Source organism: Dipteris shenzhenensis, chromosome 20, assembly GCF_047967505.1.
Source record: "Dipteris shenzhenensis isolate YYH24624 ecotype China chromosome 20, Dip_SZ_1.0, whole genome shotgun sequence".
Lineage (NCBI taxonomy): Eukaryota > Viridiplantae > Streptophyta > Polypodiopsida > Gleicheniales > Dipteridaceae > Dipteris > Dipteris shenzhenensis.
Genome location: NC_141615.1, coordinates 40986132 through 41012664, shown reverse-complemented (window position 1 = coordinate 41012664; position 26533 = coordinate 40986132). Strand labels below are relative to the sequence as shown.

The 26533-nt window shown below is 40.4% G+C and overlaps 1 protein-coding gene across 1 annotated transcript; it reads left to right on the top strand.

Annotated features, from left to right (window-relative positions):
• The first annotated feature begins 467 nt into the window (after positions 1–467).
• On the top strand, positions 468–26449 carry PUMP1 (plant uncoupling mitochondrial protein 1). Its single transcript, XM_087391666.1, has 9 exons — positions 468–624; positions 1403–1621; positions 2421–2499; positions 3067–3200; positions 20330–20428; positions 24727–24831; positions 24956–25033; positions 25745–25831; positions 26001–26449. Exons 1-9 carry the CDS (start codon positions 532–534, stop codon positions 26034–26036), a joined length of 930 nt encoding a protein of 309 aa, XP_087247792.1. The 5' UTR covers positions 468–531; the 3' UTR covers positions 26037–26449.
• The last annotated feature ends 84 nt before the right edge of the window (positions 26450–26533 follow it).

Below are 26533 nucleotides of genomic sequence, written 5' to 3'. Positions count from 1 at the left end.
TGAAAACTAACTCCGAGTTAGTTTAATTGTGTGCGAGAGTTTTAACGCAAGGACTATTTGCAATTTCCTTGTTTGAGCTGATTGATTGTGACAAAAGATTTAACCCCTGGTTACTTTAATGGTGATTTTGTGACCGTAGTAGTGGCCAAGTCGATTCTTATTCTGAACATGTCTCAATGGGACGGATTAAATCTCCGCCGACCTGAGACCTGAAAGTGCTGTGAGAAAGAAGTGCGCGGATTGTCTCTTTGGGAAAAAAAAACTGGGGGGTGGGGGGGGGCGAGGAGTTTTTGTTTAGTTTTTTATTTTCTACATAATGCAGGGGTAGGTACCAAGTGGCAAGCCAAGATTGGAGAATTGCCAAGTGGCAAGCGGCCATTGGCGAATGTTACGAGAGCGACTGCGGGAAGGGCGGCCTTTATAGAGTGAGGGCTTTCTACTTTACAAAGTTCTCTGTTTGTGAATTGGTCGAATTGCATTTTGTGATTCTTCTTCTTCTTCGTCGTCGTCGTCGTCGTCGTCTCCACCGCCATGGCTGCCCCCGAGCCCCCTCCCCGCACCAAACCTCACATCTCTATTGCCGGTACCTTCGCTAGTAGCGCCTTCAGCGCTTGCTGGGCCGAGGTACTCCCTCTCTCCCCTCCTTCCCTCCCTTTTTCTGCATCGTTTTCTTCCGTGATCGCCTTCTTTCGCCTTGGGATCTCACAGAATTCCAAATCGAGGAATTGCAGCCTCAAAATCTCGCCTTCCTAGCCGTCGGAGGACGGAATGACCTTCCGTTCAAAGCCGGTCGCTCTCTTACGTTTCCGAAATCGTCACTACCAGCTCTGGCCATCCTCACCTGTACTTGAGCTAACAATTAAATCGAAAATTGGCTGAGCTGTCTAAAGATCCTTCCCAAGTGCTCGCTGCAATCATAAAATTTTCAATGCGTGCTCTACCGATAAATTCGTCAGTGTAGCTCTAGATCCGGACTCTCAACGTCTAGTGCTAGCGATTCCTATAATGAGACATGACGTAGGACATTTTTCATCTGCGCATGCCTTCTTATGAGTGCTGATTTTTGGCGAGACGGCGATGCCTATTGCTTGTACGGGACAGTTTATTTTGTGCGTGCTTTGGTAGGTCCTAGGACTGCTGGATGGCGTGACGCCAAGACGTTAAAAGAGAGAGACGATTTTACAAAACGTACAATAGTTGTCATTGGCACATATAACACTTTTACCTTTGCCTGCCGTCTAAAGTGTAATCGCGCTAGAGAAGAAAGATGTTGAAGCATACTCCGAGGTTTTAGTTGCTTACTTTGTGTATCCGTTGTACCTTCTTTTGCGGATCGCTTGTGAAGTTTTACTTAACATGTTGAACAGCACATTGTAACTTTGTCTAAATGTGTATCTGACAGACTTGCACGATTCCCATCGATACCGCTAAAGTGAGGTTGCAACTACAAGGTAAAGCCATGGCTGGGGATGGAGCGACATCATTGAAGTACCGAGGGATGTTCGGCACCATGGGAACTATTGCACGTGAGGAAGGTCTCAGGTCACTTTGGAACGGAATTGTCCCGGGTTTGCATCGGCAATGTCTATTTGGTGGCCTACGGATAGGGCTTTATGAACCGGTACTACATCGGTCTATTGTCTCATTGTTAAACCTGACTAAGCAATGCTACAGATAAATTTACGCACGTGAGATCAACTTTATCAACGGCTCCCGCAAGGACCAGCAAAGATTTCACAAATGGAGAGGACTTTGGCTTTTGAGAGTTGCCGTTGACACTCTTCATGGAGCGGCCTAGTTAAGTCCTAAGAACAAAGAAGAACAAGGAGATGTATTAGCTAGGCGGTTCCATGAAAATTATTCTTGTAGATCTCGATTTGTTGCCATACATAGCTGGATGTTTTGAGGTTTTGATGATGCGAAATAATGCATGCAAGCGTGGAGAAGGAGACTGTTTCACAGAAATTCCTGTAGGTACTAGAGAAGTCTGTTCGTTCGGACGTACTGTTAGCTGCTTCTATCAGAGAATAGAATTAAATAGAGATCGTTAAGAAACAAGAGCACAAATCTTTTGCCTCAGTACAGCTCTCAATGGATTTTGGAGCAACAACAATCAAGTAGAAAGTAGCTGCTTCAGATTAGCAATGTGTGTCTTATCGATGGATGTATCGATACCCAGTCTCGTCAGATTTGACAAATAGATTCCGTTCTGTTTGATCCTCTCCACACTGCTCGAGTAATTGTTTTGGCAGAAGCATGCATCACATTTTGTTTGCAATTTGCGAGCTTAATGGATAGTTCATTAGTGTTTGTTATATCCGTGAATTCAGATAGCTAATGGCTAGACACTTTCAGAAAAATTATTTGATACTTAGTCCCTTACAAGTTTTTTGGATTGCAACTTTCATGTCTGTTTCCAGGTCAAGAGCCTTTATGTTGGAAAAGACTTCGTTGGAGATGTGCCACTTCACAAGAAAATTTTAGCAGGTCTAACAACAGGTAAAAAATTTCTTTGAGCGTGGTGAAATTTTCTTGTAACTGTGAGGCTCCTTAGAAAACGCTAGAAGCAGTGCAAATGGATGAATTGCAGCTGTGTGCCCAAAGAAGTCAACGGCTGAAGGAAAGTGGAAGTCTAAAGAGACACTGATTGATTGAAGTCAAGTTTAGTGGTGGCATAAGGTTTTGATTGAGGATCATGTCTGATGTATTAATTGTTAATTGTATCCTATGTCTATTGAACGTTTGTGATATGCCTACGTTAGAAGAAGGGCAATGGATGAATTTGCGGCTGTGTGTCCAAAGAAGTCAACTGCTGAAAGGAAGTGGAAGTCTAAAGAGGCACTGATTGATTGAAGTCAAGTTTAGTGGTGGCATAAGGTTTTAAATGAGGATCCATGTCTTATATATAAATTGTTAATTGTGTCCTATGTCTGTTAAGTGTTTGTGATATGCCTTCTTTGAAAAAAAAGTGTTTGTGATATGCCTAACTTGCTGTCTATAGCTACAGTGCAGACGAACTGTGCTACTTTTTTGTTGATTGCTCCTTTTTGTGGTGCATTTCCATAGGTGCACTGGCAATCACAGTGGCAAGTCCTACAGATTTGGTAAAGGTTCGGCTTCAAGCTGAAGGGAAGCTTCCACCTGGGCAACCTCGACGTTACAGTGGAGCTATGAATGCATACTCTACCATTGTGAAACAGGTTTTGTTCTAACTAAATCTATCTTTGCCATCACAGTTCTTGTGTACCAGGAAACATTTATTCTTTTGCTGCCTGTTATAAGTTAGCTTTTCACCTTTTCTCTTATTTTAGTCTCAACAAATATATAATCAGTCAATTGTCGTATAATGATTATTGTAAAACCAGAATTCTGTTGAGGATTACTGTTTTGAGTTTTCAGCAAAGGCAGTATTGTCTAAGATTATGCCCAGATAGTACCCCTTCACTCTGTTTTATTTACCCTTCCAACTTCAATCCTTACCTTCCAGCCTTACCCTTCCAACTTTAATCCCTACCTTCCAAAGGAAACTCTAGCTCATAATTGCCAACCGAAATGGAAACGGAGTTTCCGGCCCTAGCTGAAACGGCAGAACAAGAAACGGCAATATGGTAATTTATGTATAAAAATAAAATTTTTAATACATAGTACAATTATTAATATAGTGCTTAAAGTGAAAAATTATGCTATTTAGCATTCAGTAATTCATGACTCATGCAGCAGGCTTCAACATCTATGATTCTATGATCTGTTATTCATGAATGATGATTCAACATTCAACTAACAACAATCTGAAATGGATTACAATACACAACTGCACAAGTTCAAAGCATCCATGGTATCTGCTATTATCTTATTCATGAACCATGTGACATATCAGAAAAATAAAAGCACCTATAGTAGCATCCATGATCATGAATCATGTCAGAAAAATTAAAAAATAATTTTATTTATTAAAAGAACATGTTTTCGAAATGGAGTTTCTGTTTCGCCATTTCTGTTTTGGGCTCCCGAAACGGTGTTTTGTGAACTGTGCTCTAGTTGTAGAAAGTCTTGGATGGTTCCTCTCATAAACCTGTCCAAACAGGTCATAACCTACTTCTTTTCACTCTTGTGGGTAAGAAAAAGCACCCCGTCATTCTCTAAGCTGCAGGGGATACCTATTCTGGCCTCATTTTATTAGCGAATGAGGGGACTCAATACTGCTTGATGTAGTCTCCTGCTGGTTTGCCTACACCGGAAGCTTCCTTTCTCATCTTAAGAGGATGGAGGATCCATATTTCCGAAATCAATACTCCAATTGTGATTTAAGAGGAAAGGCTAGATGAGAGTATGGAACTAAATTGAAAGATTGAGTTGCATGGAAACAAATGCTAGAACCACAAGGAATGGACCTAGAGGTAAGGTGATACCAGATTCATCTTGGATTGAGCAGCTTTTTAATTCATCATTACAAGCTCTTTCCATGGGGCTTTTGGAGACCCCAGTGCAGAAAATTTGCATCAATGGCGTTAATGCAGCAGGTAAAGAGACCAATGGGGTCTGGTAGTCATATCACATTCTTCTTCTTCTTATTTTTTTGGGGGGGACAAGGCAGCTTGCAAGAGAAATTCAAAATATGGGAGTGGGCTGCAGCCTAGTGGGCTGACCAGAGCAGAGTGATGTGGGACCTGTTTTTTGCAAGTGTGTGCCAAAGATGTGTTAGGAACACGGTGAGAGTGAGAGAGAGAGATAGGCTAGGGAGTGAAGACAAATGTAGAATCCATGAAGGCTTTCACTCATTCATCATCACTACATGAGACAAGTGAAGTACAAGCCTTATATAGCCTACACACTCACACACTTGCACCAAGTACATATAGGATAACTCCCAAAGTGGCATGTGGCACTCACACATGACTCACACGAGAAAAAGTATTAGATCTCCTAGTACAACACATCACGCATCACATCTCCCCCACACTCTTTGGCTATGATATCTCCAACACCCCCCTTCAGAGCAAAGAGTGTGAGACCCAACACGCATGGAGTAGACTGATCCCCCCTCCACCGCAATACTGCAAAGAGCAAGTCCAACTATCCAGCACCTCCCATGTGATAGTGACTTCTCAGTCAGCTTGCGATAGGCAAGGGCAAACCAACACTGGTCACACCCCCTTACTGTGAACTGGGTGGTTGTCATCAAATCCAAGTAAAAGACAATACATTCATTTTTGGGGGACAACCCAAGGCAGAGTAGCTCTTATTGACTCCAAATACATTCAGTTTAGATGGACAACTCAAGGCTGAGAACCTTTAGTGACTCAACAGAAAAACACATTGAATATGCAGGTCTAGTAGATGTGGCATAAATATTCTTGAGCTTGTCCAGGGTCTCCTTAGCTGAAGTAGTGAGGTCAAGTTGATGAAGCAATTTGGTGGCCAACCTCACACCAATAAGTGCCAGTGCTTTGTCATGCTCCTCATCCCTAGCTGAAAGTGGTGCTGACGAGTCTTCACCACGAGGATGAGGCTTCATTGTATCAATCTGAGGTAGCAAAGGCCTGAAATAATCAGCAGCCTAAGAAATGCTTGAATAAATGTGTTCAACTGCTGGTGGATGACCTCGGAGGTTCCAAAATGCAAATGCTAATGTAAAAGCAGCAAGAATACGCCTTGAAATGCAGAACTGAATGAACCTGAATCAAAGAGCTGCAAGTAAATGCCCCATAATGCAAAAATGAGCTGATAGATGTGCACTAGTGGAGGTGGAAACCACTCCAAGTGCTGTAGCAGGTCCAAAATCCTCAAAACGGCTCAGCAGGGTGCTCAAAAGTGCAAAGAGCAGGCTGTCCATGTAGAAGGTGGCTCTCTTGTCTATTCCGAAATGTTGCAGCAGGTCACCAGTCCAAAAATTGGCTGTTTTGGATGAGCAAGAGGCTGGGAGCAGCCTCTGGAAGAGGTGGTTCTGCAGCAGCAACCCTAAGATTACCCGAAAATGCAAGAGCAGCTCCAAACTAGGTCAAAACAGCCTCCAAAAGCCTCGAAAGTCTGCAACCAATGCCCATACTACATAGGTGGTCGGTTTCTGCTGTAGCAGCCTGGAAAACCTTAAATTGGCGATGGAAAGGCTCCAAATCAGCTCGTGTGCAGGTGCCTATGGTTGCAAGGTACCAACTAGCAAGAAATAGAAGCGGTTGGCTGTAGAAATGAACGCAAAGGGCTGCAAGGAGAGCCGGGAAAAAAGTGCAGAACTGAGGCATCTGAGAGGAGAAGAGCTAAACGGGTAGAGGCAGCTGAAAGGAGGTAGAAATGAGCAGAGGGAAAGCTTCCGCTGAGACAGGAATGAGGCGGCTGCATAGGCTTGAGCAGAATTAGGATCAGGGTTAGGGTAGAGATGACATGGCAGGACAGATTAGGGCAGGGCTGACTGCTCTGATACCATGTTAGAAACATGGTGTGAGTGAGAGAGAGAGAGAGAGGCTAGGGAGTGAAGAAGTGGTACACAAATCTAGAATCCATGAAGGCTTTCATTCATTCATCATCACTAAATGAGACAGGTGAAGTACAAGCCTTATATAGGCTACACACACACACTTGCACCAAGTGCATATGGGATAACTCCCAAAGTGACGCGTGGCACTCACACCTGACTCGCTCATGAACTAGGACAACACATCACACATCACATCTCCCACACACTCTTTGACTATGATTGCTGCATAAGTTTAGTTAATGAAGAATGTACCCAAACCTACCGGTATGCTGTAAGCTGAATTCGCAAAGTGTTGTTCTCCCACTACACTCATTAGTGGAGTGAATTCCTTTTAGTGAGCATTGTGGGTGATCGATGTCCTTATGTGTTTAAGTTGGCCTTTTCGAGTGCACTGCCTTGGGCAAGGTGAGGTTGGCCTTGGTGCCATTCTGCCTTGCTATGAGCACCTTTAGGCACTGTGCTACCTATGCCTCACGTGCATACATGTGAAGGTTGGGTTGGGCATTGCAATGATTCTGCCACTCCCAGGGGTTTTCTTCCTTCAACTAATCCCTATTATTGAAGCAGCACCCATGGGCTGTTATTATCTAATGTTAGGAACCCAGGTATTAAGGTTTAAGAAACGTGGATTTGTTCCTTATAGATGGGAGGGCCTTGAAGATCTTCAGGGAGACAAGCCAGCTTGTCTGGCAGGCTTGTCCTGGGGTGGTTGTCCTTGGGATTTTGCCTTCTCCAGCATTCCGGGCATAATGAAGGGCATTGGCTCCTCCCATTAGCCAAAAAAAGGGTTCGACAGCTGCAAGCATGCACCATTGAACCCATTAAATGTACATAAGATAGATTCTCTGCTGAACTTAATGCTAACAAAGGCTTGGACAGCACTAGGATTTGACAATGCATCACTGGAACCAAAGGAAAGTCATGGATTATTGTTCGAATGGCGATGACCCTTCAAAGTATCAAAAGGAATGCTAAGGGCTCCCCAAAGTCATTTCAGAATTGATGGATGCGATGCTCTAACGTAATGTGGACTCGGCATATTCACACATGGGTGCCATGTAGGTTATCTGAACTCATACATGATAAGTAATGTATAATGCTTTTAGGACCATGGACTTGATGTGTTAGGTAGCATTGATCGAATTGAGATTGTAGATCCAGGTATTGATAGTTGGAGCAATTCCAGTTCTTTTCCTTTGAAAGTAGAAGATATCTATCTGCTTGTCTCATGTCTGAATGATTGTGATCTTCATCTTCACAATGTTCACCTGCATTCTTGAGTGCTTACAAAACCGACTCAATCTTTGTCTTGAAGGCTGTTTTCCATGGTTTCCATCGCTAATCCATATCTGCCAATAATGGGATTTCAAGTCAACAATGTCCCATCCTTGTATGGTTCCAAACCTATGTAACAATGCAATGATGTGGTACATACAGCTCGTGCCCATCTTGTATCCAGCCCAGTTGTGTGTATATATGTGTGTGTGTGTGTGTGTGAAAAGGGAAAGGCAATGGCACATCAAAGAGATGCAAGGGCGGCTGAAAAGAAGCCCAAGGCTGAAATTACAAAGAGAGGAAGGATGTCTCAATGGCAATTAACACTGTGGGACATACTCATTGTAAGGATGCACAAAGGAAGATGATCTTCCAAATGCGATGCAGGGTTTATGGGAGAATAAGCCTCATTATTGTGGACAATGGAACCACCAATAGCTTGGTGAGTCAGAAGGTGGTTCATAGATTCCACATCCACATCCCCACATCCACATCCCCGCCCCCCTCCCCCCCCCCACTTTTTTTGTGGGAAGAAATCTTTTATTGCTGTAAAATAATTACATTCATAGTTACTTCGAAAGTGGAGTAACTACTACTCAATTGAAAATCTCAGTATAAGCTGTATATACATCCTGATCAATCAAACGAGTTTGAATGCAATCATAGAATGATTGCTGCAGAGATTGTTTGAAAAAAACAAAAGATGAAAATAGGGAATCACCAAAGACTCTATGATTTCTGTCCATCCATAAAGTGCCCAGTAGCGTACCCATACAAAAAATAAGTCAAAACCCTATCTAGCTGGATGAAAACCAAACAACCAGAAAAACCTGCCAAAAGTAACAGTATGAAATCTCGCTCGAAGCCTTTGTCGGATGAGAGCGATGAAGTCACAAGTGTGGACAGAATTAGAATATGTGAAGCACAGATTCAGTATAGTGTAGGCATCTATGGCAAACAGCTGGAGCAATATGTCTGTGTGAGTAACTGGCCAGATGGAAAAATGCCAAGTAGGACCCGCCAAAGGAAGAGCTGTTGCCGAAGAGGGACTTTATAATGCCAAAGGAGACGCAGTCGTTTTCTCCACCACTTTAGTGGGCGATCCATATGCCAAACAGTATTTGCTCTATCAGAAATCCAAGGCGGAAATAATAACACTTTATACAGAGATGACACTGTGATATGTGAGAGCTTCAAAGGACGGGCTGAAGAGGAAGAAGAATGTAAAATCCAATCCTCAAGCCTATTCTGAAGTTCCAAACGAGGTACCGGCAAGAACGGTTGATGCATTGCTGAAATCCTATGCCATAAAGGACGATAATGAGCTCCCAAACCGTATTTGCTAGCAGCCATAGAAAAGGATAAAAGAGTGCCATCATCCTGAAGTACATCTGCCACAGAAGAAATGCCTTTGAAAGAGAAAATAAGAATGTCTGGGTTCTTGTATGGCCAAAGAAAGGTGGAATACTTTAGACCAATAAATATTCTCAGCCCTTAAAGAATTTTCCGACAAAGAATCCCGGCCATTCCATTCCAAGTGGGATAAAATATGTTTCCAATCAAGAAGCAGACGAGAGACAAAAAGGCAGCCTCTGATCTTGCCTTGGATAGAGCCAAATAGGAAATCCCATTGAGTAGGTTGCCAATGCCCAAAAGCAGAAGTATGAATATGTAATAAAAGAGAGCGGATCATGAAAGCCCAAGGCTGATCTCCTTGCATAAACTGCAACATCATTTTCCCTCTGTGAGCAAGTAAATGCATTTGAATATTGAGAATGTTAAGACCCCCGTGCATATTTGGAGAACAGAGACGATGCATAGAGTAATCTGAAACTTTTCTTGCGATTTTTTGAACACCAGAAAATTTCCATGATAGCTCACATAAAGGAAACCAGATTTGCCTTAGTGAACATAATGAGAGGTAGATAAAATTGTATGAATGCTATCAAAATGGATTGTGTTATTTGCAAACGAACATGTAATGGCCAAGTTGCAAGCTTCCAATATTCAAGTTTTGCCCTCAACTTTGTGAGCATCCAATCAGTTTGTTGAGAACGGGTGAGTCCCCAACCTAGAGGATAGCCAAGATGTCGAATTAATTGAGAAGTGGGAACAATTTCCCCAGGCCACAAAAGACTGCGCCATTCATGAGCATGCAACGGCAATAATTTTGATTTCTGAAAATTAACCCGAAGACCAGCAGCCAATCCATATGTAGAAAGAGCCTGTATAATCATGGACAGATCACTCCGAGTATTTTTTGGGGTAAAGAAAGAATCATCAGCATATGCTTGAGCGATCATGCTATGACTGCCAGGAATCTCCAAGCCGTGCAACTGGTCAGTGTCCAAAAGGTGGTCTAGATATTGAAGCATTGGATGAGTGGCTATGGCAAGAAGTAAAGCACTTAGGGGACATCCTTGCCTAACAGAACAACCATGAGTCCAGGTTGTACATGAGTCCAGGTTATAGAAATATCCCCTGAAAGTATGCAGGCAGCTTTACTATCTTGATATAGCCAAGTGATAACTTGCTGCATTTTTGTGCCAAATCCCAATGCCTGCATAGTCGATGAAATAAAATCCCACTTAACAGTGTCAAAGGCTTTGACAATATCAACTTGTAATAGCAAAACATCCTGCTGCGTGTATTTGGCATATTCAATTCCAACATAGGCATTAGCAATGTTATCTGTGATATGCCTACGCAGAACAAAACCATATTGCGCAGGATGCAACCCATCATGTAAAAACCTCTTTAGCCGATCGACAATCGTTTTGGTAGTAACTTTGTAAATGACTGGCATAAGGGTGATAGGGTGATATGTATATATATGTATATACATATATATATATGTATATGTATATACATATACATATACATATACATATAATATATGTATATGTATATGTATACAGATGTATATGTATATACATATATATGTATATACATATACATATACATATACATATATATGTAGATATATGTACATATGTACATATCTACATATCTATGTAGATATATGTATATATGTATATATACATATATGTACATATATGTACATATATACATATATCTATATATATATATCTATATATATATACATGTATATATATATATATATATACATATGTACATATATGTACATATATACATATATCTATATATATATATCTATATATATATACATGTATATATACATATGTACATATATGTACATATATACATATATCTATATATATATATCTATATATATATACATGTATATATACATATGTACATATATGTACATATGTATATATATATATGTATATATGTACATACATGTACATATGTATATATGTACATATATGTACATATGTATATATATATATGTATATATGTACATATATGTACATATGTATATATGTACATATATATACATATATATATATATATATATATATACATGTATATGTATACCTATATACATGTACATATATATACATATATATATACATATGTACATATATATATACATATGTACATATATGTACATATATGTACATATATGTATATACATATATATATATATATATATATCTATATATGTACATATATGTACATATGTATATATATATATATGTACATATATGTACATATGTATATATATATATATATGTACATATATGTACATATATATATATATACATATATATATGTATATATATATATATGTACATATATGTACATATATATATATACATATATATATGTATATATATATATGTACATATATGTACATATATATATATACATATATATATATATATAGATATATAGATATATATATATATGTACATATATGTACATATATGTACATATATATATATATGTACAGATATGTACATATATGTACATATGTACATATGTATATATATATATGTATACATATGTACATATATGTACATATATATACATATATATATATATGTATACATATGTACATATATATATATGTATACATATGTACATATATATATATGTATACATATGTACATATATATATATGTATACATATGTACATATATATATACATATATATGTACATATGTATACATATATACATATATATGTACATATGTATACATATATATATATGTACATATGTATACATATATATATATATATACATGTATATATAACATACATACACACACACACACACACACACATATATATATGTATATATATATATTAACGTGCTGAAGCAATCTATCCAAAGCAAGCTGGTTCTGTATACATATACATATCATAGTTAGGGGAAATGGAAACGGGAAAACGGGGAACGGAAACAGAAATGGAAACGTTTCGGGATTTCTGGGAGGGCTGAAACGGGGAAACGCCACATCAGCAAGGGAGGTTTAGAAAAGGGAGTTTTGAGATGAGAACACACACATTTAGAATGCTACAGCCTACAGCCTACCTGTAACTTAAAATATAGTGTATAATACTTACCACATGGCACAATGTCACTTAGAAGTTAGAAGCTAGAACTCAGAACAAGTTACAAATTATAACTTAGAACTTGGAGCTTAGAAGTTAACTTAGCAGTGAGCAATACATATTACAAATATAAATGACAAATCTGAAATCAATGAGAAAAGCTGAAGATTGACAAGTTACAAAATGCCAAAGGCAATATAATATATGATTCATATATTATTATGTCTCATTGTCAAGAGTCAAGACTCAAGAGTCAAAAGTACAAAATTTAGATTCCCAAAAGCCTAGGCTCTAAGCCTTAAGGCCAATCGCTACATCACTGATGATATGATCAAAATCCATAATGTAGATTCTAGAATCTAGATAACTCAGCTGCTCAAGAGTCCTCCTCCTCCTCCTCCTCCTCCTCCACTATCATCTCCTCATCGTCGTCGTCATCGTTCTCCCCCTCCTCATCATCATCTGTGAGGGTGTCATCAGGCTTATGAAAACCAATGAACTTGTCATGAGTGTACTTCTGTCTCATCCTGTTAAGCAAACGCAAGTTTGCATTAGCAAAGACGAGATCGTTCGCCTTGTGTGCTTTGACATGGTTCCTCTTCTTTGTATGGATGTGGGCAAAGCTGCTCCACATGCGCTCACAAGAGGAGGAGCTACAACCCTGGTTGAGAATCCGAATGGCAAGCGATTGCCGCTATGGGGAATCAGCTCCATAATCCTCCCACCATGTAGCAGACCCAACTCGAAATCTGAAATTTGAAAGATCATAAAATTCAGATATATAGCAAAGCTCATGAAATCTGAAAATTATGAATCATTAAATAGTAAAATTTAAGAATTTAAATGAGTTAGGATTACCTATCATGCTGGGCATCTGGCCATCCAAATATGCCCTCCTTATTGCGGTAATTGGCGAGCTGGTCCTTCATTGTCCGGCGAGCCTATGGCATTTGCACCATCTTCTGAAGAGTGAGGTTCCAACCACGGACCACCTCTGCATCACTTTGTTGTGCAGTTACCTTGTGTTGAAACTCTATGTCCAACACAAATGCAGCCGCATGAATGGGAGAGTAGTACTGATTCCACCTAGCCACAGCCAAGTTCTCCAGCTCTTTCAACCTATGGGGATCTTTCTCTAACACTCTGATATTTTCTATCATACGATCCATCCCCTCATATACCTTGCCAATAAAAGGCATGTCTCCATCAACCTTTTTTAGCAACAAGACAATCGGCTTACACAAGTCATACAAGTGTGGTGCATCAGCCCAAAAGTCATCGCTGCCTATGCACAAATCGTACACCAATATCCCAAGAGCTTGCTTTGAAGTGGGCTATGCATCCCACTGTGGGCTTGCCACAACCTGCTTAAGAGCAGGTCTCATTTCAATGAGTCCGCGAAGCATCATATAATTGTATGCAAACCTTGTCTCTGCATACTTCAAAAGCTCCTTCCTTGCATAGGTGCGATACAAAGAGAGAAAAATGATGGCGTGTAATGAACCCAACTATCTCTCTTCCATTATCAATTACAATTTTTACCCAAGGTAATTTGCCAATGTCTTTCAACAAATTATTCAAACAATGGGCAACACAAGAACTCCATTGAATATGGGGGTACCTTTGTTCCAATAATGCACCTGCAGCCCTATTGGTATTTTCACCATCTGAAACCAATTGCACAACATTAGACAGGCCCACATACTCCACTGCATCTGCCCACATCTGCATCAAAACATTTGCTGTTTTTTGTTGTACTTTGCACTCTATGGAGTGTATGTACAAAGAAGATCCTCTGCAATATGCCAAAATACCCTCTAGTGATCGACTAAGTACATCACTCCAGCCATCTGCTACCAAAGTGACCCCATACTTATGCCATTTGTCCTTAACAGGCTGAATGGCCTCATTAACTGCCTTCACCTCATCCTCTAGAAGATTTCCCCTCAATGCATCAAAAGTGGGAGGGGTGTATGTCGGCCCAAAGGCTGTAATTTCAGTCACCATCTCCTTGAAATAAGCAGACCGTGCGACATTGAAACTGATCCCATTCGAGTAAAAGAAACGGGCCACGGCTGCATCTACCTGTGCCTTCCTTTGTGGATGCCATGCAGTATAAAGGGTGCTTTGCCTTTGTCTAGGTGGGAGAGGTGGAGGAGATGCAATAGGAGTAGAACCTGTAGCTCCAAGAACATGTGCACTCCCAGAAGATGAAATTGTAGTAGAAGCAGCAGAGGGAAGAGGACTTCTTTTTGCAGTAGCCATATGAGCACCTAAAGTAGCTCCTCCACCAGTGGATGCAATAGTCCTACCTTTCTTCGCGGAAGGAAATGCCTCGACCTCTCGTGCCAACCTTGCTTTCTCTTCCTCGGATATTTCATTGCATATTGTAATCCCCTCTCCCTTGATGCCAAGAAGATGGGCCTTCACCCTATCAGGAATCCCACCTCTTTTCAATCCACAAAGCTTGCACATGAACTTGCGAGTGCCTTCTTTCTTGGAGTCGTAGGCACCCAGGAGATCGACTTGACTCCACCAAAAATCTGATTGGGTGAATTCTACCTCAGAATGAGACTCAGGGGTAGGGTGTCTTGAAACCATGGAAGCTTGTTGCTTGAAAGGGGGGCTGAAACTGCAAAGAGAGCCAAGGGTTGAAAGAGAGGGCTGAAACTTGAAAGTGGGGCCTGAAAGAGGAGGGAACAAAAGGCTGAAAGAGAGGGCTGAAAGAGGGGGCTGAAGGAGGGCTGAAGGAGGGGAGTAGATGATGATGGAGGGCTGAAGCAGGCTGCAGGAGAGAAAGGAGAGGAAAGGAGTGAATGGGGCTGAAGGAGGGCTGGAAAACCTTGAGGATGGAGAGAGTATGTACTATGAGGCTGAAGGAGTGGAAGGAGGCCAAAATCGAAAGTAGAAAGACAAAAAACGGGGCTGGCGGCGGATTTCGCGTGATGTTGGAGACCTAGCAGCCTGTCTTGTCTGAAACGTCACGTTTCAAGGCTCTGAAACACGTTTCAGACTGGCTGAAACGTTTCAGCCAGCCGTTTCAGGGTCCTGAAACGTTTCAGACCCGAAAACGCGTTTCAGGAAACGGGACTTCTCTGAAACGGTGTTTTAGGCCTGGCTGGGCTCTGAAACGCGTTTCAGCGTAACTGTGATACATATACATATACATATACATATATATATATATATATATATATGCACGATGGTGATTTTGTACTTTCTGCCTTGCTTCCTGCCAAAGCCTTTCCCTTACTCTCAAGGCCATCTATATATATGTATATGTATATATGCACGATGGTGATTTTGTACTTTCTGCCTTGCTTCCTGCCAAAGCTTCTCCCTTACTCTCAAGGCCATCTAATATGCCTTCTAAAGAGTCGCTATTTCAAGCAGAACCAGCTTGCTTTGGATGGATTGCTTCAGCACGTTAATGAACTTGTCGGACTGCAGGTTTTCTGCTTCGTGCACATCCAATTTAATGGACAGTTTGTAGATGGTCTCCATATAATCCTTCAAGCTTTGGTCTCCTCCTTTCCTTGAGGTTTGATAGGACCTGTTGTGTTGCAAATCATAGTGGAAGGGAAGAAATATCTTCTTTACCATATCCATGAAATCTCTCTATTGAAGTAGTGGAGGCTTTAGAGAGTATCTTCTCTCCTCCTTTGTGTGTTTCTACCACATGGTTGCATGCCCTTTCATGTTCAATGATGCGAACTCAATCCTGTCCAAGTCATCCAGTTTTTGGACATGAAAGTATTGTTCCAATTTGAGCAACCAATCCAACAACACATCAAGATCCAATGAGCCAATATTAATTTGCAATCTCTAGCTTTCCTAAACCAGTGTCTGTATGCACATCTTTTCTGTTAAGTGCCGCCTTTTTTTCTAATCCTGCAGCCTCTTTTTTTTCTAATTCTGCACCCTGTTTTTGCTATTGCAGCTATTCATCTAATCTATTGGTAGAGTATTCATCTAATATGTAGGCAGAGAGAGAGAGAGAGAGAGAGAGAGAGATTTTATTCCTGTTTTTTGGAAGATTTTGTTTCTTGATTTGCTTGTTTATTTTTGCTTAGTCACCTTCTTCCTTTCTTGTTTTCTTTCTCTTTTGTTTATTCGACGTATTCTAGTAAGCACTGGGTTTGCCCAAGGGACTCCGCAGGTCTTTAGAAACCCAGTATAGTTGCTTATGCTTGGGCACTAACGACGATTTAAGTGTTGATTTGCTTGAAAAGTATGTCTTCCTTTTGTTTTTCAACAAAGATTTTGTTACCTCTTTTTTCTTCTCTTTCGTTTTCTCTTTTATTTTATGTGTAGATTTTTGGACTTCAGAAAGAAAAAAAAATCTAAATTTGTATGATTGGATATATTCTAGTCTTACAAAGGTATATAGTCACCTTCTATCTTTACATCCACCAAGTGTGCAAACATTTTTTGAATTTCCAGCATGTAGGAGCTTATGTTGCTTTTGCGTTGCTTTCTTTGGAGCCATGCTAGCTCAATCTGCAATTGTCAAAACAAAAGCGCAACTAGGCAATCACAACCAATTCAATGGCAATTGAGTGGTCACGGAGTTAGATGTCTACCTTGCTCTAACTACACATAAGTACTGACAACAACTCTGATCTGGGTTCTAATACCAATTGGTGTACGACTCCAATGCTCTGATACAAATTGATGTAGATTGGTAAATTCAAGCACTCTAATATCAATTGACGTATGCGGAAGTCTTCGCATAACTTTTTTTAGCATCCCGGACAGGCTGCGTGCAAGCTTAAAATGCCTTAAGCATTAGGCCTCGTAGGACTGCCTGAACACATAGGTGCATGCACAATGACCCATATGTCAACCTCCTCACTTGTTTCAATCAAACCTAGCTGGTTTTCGGTCAACAGTGAACCGCCTCACTGGTTTTGGTCAACAGTCAGCCACTATAGGGGTTTATTACACTCACACCAAAGCTTCATTGTAGCCCAAACTTAGCCAGTGTACAGTCCCTTATGGCCTCTCCCAGCCAAGTATGTACCCAAAAATATGAAGTATCCTTGTTTACAGGCTCTTTAACGTAACAGGCAGCAACATTCATAACTCACCCAAGATACCTTGTATGGCATCAACCTCTCCCATCGTGTTGGTTTGTATGTGGACAAAGTGCCCACCAAGGCATTTCTCAAATGGAGCTCGCATGATGAATTTGTCGCTGCTTAAATATTTCAGGTTGCTTGCAATTCAACCTGCACTTCTCTTTGCTAGAACCAGAGCTCTAGCATTGGCTGGAGCCTTGCCTTGCCTTTAGCAATATCCTACTGAAAGGGTTCAATTAGATCAATCACCGAGGTGGGCATTCATGAACAATCGTTTCCACAAACTGCTGGCTCTCTCATTCTCACCAAATTGCACCATTTTAAAGAGGACTATTAGGGCATAGGGACAAATCCTAACCCTATAAATGCTCAAGAATGCTGCTTGAGCATTGTGGATCAAGTGGGAATGGCCTTTAAATGAATAATTTGAAGTGACGGCTAACTGTATGTGAACTTGTATTATCAACATGATATATACATCTTTACCCCTAGGGTTAGGCAAGTGTTCTCGCAGCAAAGAGAGAACCTTGGTTCTAGAAGGGAGACCTTCCTCAAGTGTTAAGCCTCCCTCTCAAGCAATATTCCTCTAGTCAACACTAGACATGCATCCATTGACAAACACGAAGAGGAGCTCTCTCTCACATTCACATAGCACTGCAACAGTCAACGTAGGAGATGAACGCTCAGTGGAAACTATACAAGTCCGCATACGATATTTACAATTTCAATTTCAACTTAGTATACTCATGATTCATCTCTCCAAATGAGTGTCTCTCCGATGTTGGGGAGTCCATGGAATGAAGGTGACGATCCCCATCTTTGAAGTCAATCCTCCACTACGTCCACCTTTTTAACACTTAACAACTCAACATGCCACATGCCCCTACCTCTTTATGGAGGTTAGTGGCTTCGTTAATTGTTACCTTACAACCATTCACTATCATGGTTGCCTTGAGTGTATATGCTCTTGCATGATAGTTGTAGAGGTCTCCTTAGTAGTTTCATTCTCCTTAGGTCCTAGGGCACCCTAGTCGCTACTTATGTGTGTGGGACTAATAGGTGTCCAGTCGTGCCATGGCTCTAGATGCCCATGATGTCCCATTTTTTCACGTGTACGAAAAAATTAGTGAATTGAGACTTCTTGTTTTGAACTTGAGGTTAACGTTGATTATTTCTAACATGGGAAGACTAAAGGCATCCATATATGCTGTAAGGTGGAGAGAATAGTTTGAGTAGAATACTCATCAATCATTGGTGCCTTTTGGGGAAGCCTTGGTACCTGAACTTGATTGTATACAAGCACTGCCAATTGCTGGTCAGTCATGTGTCATCGACAAGATTTGGCTGGTCGACTTCTAGAAGCTCTATCAATGGCGATCCTACATATGGCTTACGCCATGACACGTGGAACAATGGATGCATTTGGGTACTTGAAGAAGCTTTATGGCCACATCATTCATGAACTGAAATGGAATGTCTTAAAACTCCATTAGGACACTTGGGTTTGGTAAGCCTCCTAATGTTTAGCTATCTTCTTGTCACTGACTATAGCATTCGAAATTTGTTCTTCATGAAGTATCAAGTCTTGGTGAGAACGGATTTCAACTTCTTTCCAAATTCAGCTTAATACGGAGTTCTATCCACTTGGGATGAATGGGATTCATGTAGGATACCTTGTACTGATGGCAAGTATTGCTCCCATATAGGTTGTTCACTGAGATGGATTGTCTCTCTCCGACATAGCATGTTAGTATTCATTTTAGTGTGTTGGAAGGCAAGCTGATTATAAATTTCCAATGGACCATCTTATTGCGCATGAAAGGTGTTGGAGAAATTCAGCTGCTTCTAGATGTTGTGGAATAATCCCACATATCGGATACCAGCACTTGATGAACAAACGAGTAATGTCCTTCGTATTGATGGTGCTTTTGCGCCATATGAACACGACAAACTTATTGAAGCTTCAACAATGGTCATCTGCATATAGTAACAAGCTAAAACTATAGCTTGCACTTGTGATAGTGAATCCACTATGCGTTACTATCCACTCATCTAGCTCACCAAGAACAGTGTTGGGGAGGTGAGGTTGATGGCTCTTTCTATCATGCCGATATTTTCCTTCGCATTGATGGTGCTTTTGCACCATATGAACACGACAAACTTATTGAAGCTTCAACAATGGTCATCTGCATATAGTAACAAGATAAAACTATAGCTTGCAATTGTGATAGTGAATCCACTATGTGTTATTATCGACTCATCTAACTCACCAAGAACTTTGTTGGGGAGGTGAGGTTGATGGCTCTTTCTATCATGCCAGTATCCTCCCATAGCTATCCATTATGACATGTGGTGACAATTGGATAGCTTAGATCTAGATGAGATGGTCAAAATATGTACCGAATAGGAGAGTCTTACTAATCAAGATATTTCACCTTTTTGTATATTCCGAGAGTAGCTTCCCCAAGTTGTTGTGACCATTTAGCTTGGTTCTCTTTTGCATGTCAAAGGCCTGATTGAACTCTACAACGCAGCAGTATCATGCATTATTCTTGCCTTAAGCTCTTATGCTACATCTCTTATGTTGAGCAAGTGATCCACCATAGAGTGTCTTGGTCTAGAGCCTACTTGTTTGTCGAGTGTGACTGATATGTCTTTTTTTCATAGACCCCAACTTGGTCTTTTGTTGACAAGAATTCTTTTGTTGCTCTTCTTAGGAAGCTCTATATCTTCTAGATGCAATAGTCTTTTTGCTTCATAATTGGATTTCTTTTAGTTGCCCCTATTCTTCACAATTAGGTAATGGATTTTTATATCACATACCCATGCAATACTCTTTTGTTTTGTGATTTGTGAAGTCATTTTCTTCCATATATTCTTTAGAAAGATTTCAAGAAAATTACTCAAATGTGGGTTCTATTCATCTAAGTGCAGCTATATGAATTAGGCTTGTTGGTCTGTTGAGATTGTTAAAAGTTATTTCTTTTGAAAGACCATTGATTCTTTTTTGGTGCAGGAGGGTGTTGCTGCACTTTGGACAGGACTTGGTCCCAACATTGCCCGTAATGCTATCATAAATGCTGCAGAGTTGGCAAGTTATGATCAAGTTAAGCAGGTGCATATTCAACTACAAAGTCAGCTTTCTCACAGGATGAGCTTAAAACTATGCTGTTTGTTGTATTTTTACAGAGAGAGAGAGAGAGAGAGAGAGAGAGAGAGAGGGGGGGGGGGGGAGTACATTTCTTTTCCATAAAAACTTCATTTCGGAAAATTTCATTTTAGTAGTGCTAAGCATTTTGTGAACAGGAACTAGAGTTTGGCTTCTGTTGTTTTCCTTTGCAATAACATGCACACGTGTGTGTGTGTGTGTGTGCAACTCAATTTTCACCCCCCCCAAAAAATGTGTGTGTGTGTGTGTGCACGTGCGCGCACACACACACACACACACACACACACACACATTTTTTGGGGGGTTGAAAATTGAGTTGCTTTAAGATCATCATCCTAGAATAGGCTGATGAGAAATACATCAAGAGAAAACCTTAATATAAGACAGATATACGTCATGATCTATGCACTGTCTTTAAGCAATCAGAGAAGGATTGCTGTAGAGAGCCCTAAAGAAACAAAAAACAAAAAACATGGGATCGCCAAAGACTATGATTTCTAGCCTTCCATAGAGTCTAGAGTGATCAATATCGAACCCAAACCAAAAACAAATCAAACTCTGTTGAAGCTGGGTGTATCCCAAAGATCTAGAAAAACTTTCCAAAGACAGCATATGGAAATCTGGCATGTAACCGCTGTCTAAGGAAAGTGAGAAAATCCTGAGTGGAGGAGCAATGCCAGAGAAGATGTGGCACAGACTCATGGAGCTAAGCATCTGCGACAAACAGCAGGAGCAATATGTCTGCGTGCGAGTAGGAAAAACTCCCAATATTACTCGCCACAAGAAAACTTGTTGTTTGAGTGGCATTTTAGAATGCCAAATGTATCTCAATCTTTTGCGCCACCACTTTGTCATGTGGTTCATTCACCAAAGCTGATTGAGCTTGTGAGAAACTCATGGTGGAGATAAAAGGACTTTATGTAATGAAGAAACGGTAATATGTGACAGCCGTAAAGGTTTCAAGAACGATCTGGAGAAGTAATACCCAATCATCAAGACGTTCTTGAAGCTCCAATGGTGGAATGGGCTGAAAAGGCTGAAGCATAGCTGTAATTTTTTGCCAAATGGATCTGTAATGCATACCAAGGTCAAATTTTGCAGCAGCCAATGGAAAAGAAAGAGGAAACCCATTTTCTTGGATGACATCTGCCACTAAGTGGATGCCTTTTAAACTGGGGAAATAAGAGTGGCGAGGTTCTTGCACTTGCAACAGAGGGACAAAAACTCTAGACCAATGTACCATCTCTGCTCTGAGAGAGTTGCCTTGTAAAAAATCTCGTCCATTCCATTCCCAATGAGAGAGGATATGCTTCCAATCGAGCAGCAATTTTACGGATTCACGCTCCCTTGAAATTCTTGGTCTAGGCCACCTCTACATCGAAGGGGCTGGTTCTTATTCTGCAGATTATATACCTTTTTAACATTGAGAATGTTACCTGATGTATTCTTGCTTTGCATTTTCTGGATGACTAGCTCTTGGAGTTTCTCTTCATCCTTTGGGATGTCCACAGCATGTAGTTATTCTGCAGATTATATACCTTTTTAACATTGAGAATGTTACCTGATGTATTCTTGCTTTGCATTTTCTGGATGACTAGCTCTTTGAGTTTCTCTTCATCCTATGGGATGTCCACAGCATGTAGCCCCCATCGCTCCATCACTTGAGGCCATCTTTGTGCTATCCTCTATTTGTTGTTGCCTCCATGGCTTTATGTGGGAATGTGCCGCATCTGTCTTGCTCTACCTTGTGAAGGTATGTTATGTACTGACACAGAGCTTCCCCTTCTAGAGGAATTATTCTTGCCTTTGCTAGCATGACAGGGTAGGGGCTTTGCAAGTCGACCCCAAAGCTCTCCTATGGGAAACCTTTTGTGAATTGTCTTTATTCTTTTGCAATGTTCTATGGAGAGTCCAGCTTCCAGGCTGGGCATCCATAACAAGCATTGTGTAGAGGAACTTTTCATTTACTAGATCCATAGACGTGTTTTCTTGCAGTTGTTTTGGAAGATGAATAAGGCTTTCAAACCCTATAACTCTTCTGTCCACGCATGCATTCCACTTGTGATTGTTCTCAAACTCAAGCCCCATGTATTTGTAGCTTCTGACTGCTTAAGGATTTCCCCTCCAAACTTATAAAGGACATTTGTTTGTAGTGCTCGTCTCATTGATTCAGAAGGTCAGATAGATTTCTTTGTGTGGGTTTGAGTGAGTTCATAAGCTTAGGCTAGCCTTAGTGTGGTGATAATTCGTCCAAGTTGCGGCCTGCTGGTATTGTGATAATTCTTTCTATCTTAAATGGTGCGTTGCCCTATCAGCTAGATTTAGATTTAGATGCTCGTTGGGGAGAGACTAAAATGAAAATGTTTAGACTTCACAAGGAGTTGTAGCTTGAATGAAGAGATTTTGGACTACCTTTTGATTAGCCTTCTCCTTTAGTGCTAGCCTTCATCATGGCTGAGTCTGCCCTTCACCTCCGGAGTGCCGACAGAAACTCAGTACGAAGACTTTGTATAAATGGATGCTCAAGTATGTGTGGGGGATTTGTATGTGTGAGAGCATATTTTTATACTATGGTCTACACCCACTGTTGGGCGCTGATGACGTCAGTCGGGATGTCATAGTAGCTAGTCCCTGCTATGCATGATGGAGTTTATGGTTTTCAACCTTGTGAGTGACTATCATGAGATTGAAACTGCACTATGTTGTGTTTTTAGAGGATGAGTTTGGGAATGTTCCTGGATTCATCTAGGTATATGCTTCTGCCGTATTAGCGGACATGCAAATTTCACCTCATGAAGTTTTCGTCCAAGTTGCGGTCTGCTGGTATTGTGATAATTCTTTCTATCTTAAATGGTGCGTTGCCCTATCAGCTAGATTTAGATTTAGATGCGCGTTGGGGAGAGACTAAAATGAAAATGTTTAGACTTCACAAGCAGTTGTAGCTTGAATGAAGAGATTTTGGACTACCTTTTGATTAGCCTTCTCCTTTAGTGCTAGCCTTCATCATGGCTGAGTCTGCCCTTCACCTCCGGAGTGCCGATAGATACTCAGTACGAAGACTTTGTATAAATGGATGCTCAAGTATGTGTGGGTGTGTGGATTTGTATGTGTGAGAGCATATTTTTATACTATGGTCTACACCCACTGTTGGGCGCTGATGACGTCAGTGGGGATGTCATAGTAGCTAGTCCCTGCTATCCATGATGGAGTTTATGGTTTTCAACCTTGTGAGTGACTATCCTATGTTGTGTTTTTAGATGATGAGTTTGGGAATGTTCCTGAATTCATCTAGGTATATAGCCTTAGTGTACCTTATTCCCTCATAAACATTTCGCAGCAGTCCCCTTCTGCAGTTTGTATTAGTATTCATGCATCCTTCATTTCTTTAAAGGCCAGTCTCAGCGATATTGCAGAGAGCAGTTTAGTCCATCCCTACTTGTATGTCTTGTTTTAGATGTGTCACATTGGTCCGAGCCTTCTTGAATGGACTCTTGCAAGTCAAGAGAGCAAGGTTCTTGTTTATGGAAGTAAGAGCGGGTTTGCACACTTGGGATGCATGTGCACACGAACATGAATGCGTATACATGCACACGCCCACACACACTATAGATGTGCGGATTGTGTGTGCGTGTTTATGTGCATGCACACATATGTCCTCCTTTTGCCTTTTCTATAGTTGATTATGATGAATGTGTGGGCTCACTTTGGGTGAATATGCCATTGTGTCATCAGAATTGGAGTGAGGAGGGTGTTTAAAGGTTGAACTCCAATATGATAGCTCCTCCACGCAGACAAATGCCATCCCTGAAAGTGAACAGGCCTTACCACTCCTAGACTATCCCAGCAACTTGTAGAACTCAATTACCCTTTTGTCTTGCAACTCGGAAACAGGACCATGTTTTCTATTGCTGATGTGATTTCGCCAATGCAACTTCTAGATTTTAAAAGAACTATCGCTGAAAAGGGATGAACTTCACCAATGCAACTTCCAGCTTTTGAAAGAACTAGGGATGAACTTACAAGCTGGATGTTATGTGTTCAGTATTGTGTACCAGAAGGAATTAGTTTTCAGTTCTTTTGCCTTAATGCGAGTTTTTGTACTATGCTTGAGGCAGTCGAAATTAGTATTTTCCTCTGTCTAATCCAATTTATGCATTGTTTAAATAGAGATGATTTCTACTTGAAAGCAAAAAGTCAAAGCTAAGTATAGTATTATGATGCATATCTTGACTGCCTTGGTGCAGACATTGCTGAAACTTCCAGGCTTCTCTGACAACATTGTCACACATTTACTTTCTGGATTAGGAGCTGGCTTTATTGCAGTCTGCGTCGGTTCTCCTGTTGATGTGGTACGTGGTGTGTTCATAATCTGCCCGCCCCCCAAAAAACCCCCCCCAAAAAAAAGCCTACGTTCTTATAAGTTAGATTTTGTGTATTGTTTTGAGTGAGACTGTTTTTCCTTAAGTTGAACAGGTGAAGTCAAGAATGATGGGGAGCTCACAGCTCTACACAAGTACCCTCGACTGCTTTGTTAAGACACTGCGAAATGATGTGAGTTGGCAAAAAATATTGTCCCTGATTTCTGTTTAGGTGTAAGAGAGGTTCATTCTTTTTTCTTTTAACCTGCATTGGGTAACTGAGAGAGTTTAACACCTGATGGACTATGTTTGTGGTCTCAAATCATCTCGACATTGATATTCTTCTTGAACAGCTAGTCTAAACAGGGTTCAATATAACATGTAAACGGAGGTAAGAAAATGACGTTATAGTTTTTCTTAAATGATTTTCCAATAATTTGAGTGAGTTTTTGAAAAATATGAGGTTGAGAGAAGCGTTGTTTTTATTCTCCTTTTTTGGGTGTTTGTCCTGCTTCCCTTTTTTCTTTGTCCTTTGTCCTTTACCCTCTTCTTCTTTTGAGAAAGGTGATCTAACTTCTATCTTGAGAGATTATTATTCCTCAGGCTTTAAAATATAAAGGCATGAATTTTATACTCTTCCTTTAGGTCCATAGATTTTTTTTGGAGAAAATCTCAATCAATTAATCTTGGGTCTTTTGTGTTTGTCTGGTTGTGATGTCATCTACTTTTTTTGGATTTGATGATTCATTTTCCTCAAAAGTTTAACTTTACTTTGACTTGTCAATAATTTGATAAAGATCTTGTAGTGGGAACTAATCTACCTTGAGAGGTATTATATGTATAAGAATGACCAATATTTCAGCAGTTCTGAGATGGAAAAGCTACTTTTCTTTGTGCTGTGTAGGGTCCACTTGCATTCTACAAAGGATTTATCCCCAACTTTGGTCGCCTGGGATCATGGAATGTAATCATGTTCTTAACCTTGGAGCAGGTACATCTTAGGTTCATGATCAGGGTCATTATACTGCATACATGGAGCTGGAAGAGTAATTGTGGGTGATTTGAGTGACTATTTGTGCTGCTTGAAGTTGTTACATGCATATATAGTCCTTATACATAAACACATGTCACAATTCTTGGCTGATTCATTTTTGTGGCAGGTCAAGAAGTTGTTCACCAAAGAGGTGCCGTATTAAGCAGTACGATACAGAGGATCAGAAATAAGAGGGCTAGGGGTCTATTGACCCCAACAATTTTGTCACGATTGGAAGAGTTTTCTAAGCATTCTTGAAGAGTAGCTTCAATTTTGAAAAGCTGCCACCGATTTATCGAAATCTGGAATGATTCAGATTTTTGAACTTTTTATTTGTTACTAACACAATGAGGATGATGATACAAAGTTTTGGCTAACAAATTTTTAAGGCCAGCGCAGCATGCCAAGTGGCAGCAATAACGTGGGCCCGTCCTTTTCTTTTAATACTCCCAACTTAGAAACTGAAAGAATTACAAAATAGCCATCGAAAGATTACTGTCAAAATTTAAGGCACGAATTTCCAAGTTACATGTTTTAATAGTAATTAACAGTATACCCAAACTCCCTGGCATGAGAATCTTTGAGAATGCTTTATTTTATTATACCGTATCTCTTCTGCCATGAGCTCGTTTTCAAATCTTCCATTCTTGAGAAGCTGTA

Bases quoted from the DNA above. Each gene is read 5' to 3' on its own strand.
- PUMP1 (XM_087391666.1), top strand. From the start codon at position 532: ATGGCTGCCCCCGAGCCCCCTCCCCGCACCAAACCTCACATCTCTATT. The intron at 2,500-3,066 runs GTAAAAAATTTC...GCATTTCCATAG, and splicing joins TTTAGCAGGTCTAACAACAG to GTGCACTGGCAATCACAGTG. The intron at 24,832-24,955 runs GTACGTGGTGTG...TAAGTTGAACAG, and splicing joins TCGGTTCTCCTGTTGATGTG to GTGAAGTCAAGAATGATGGG.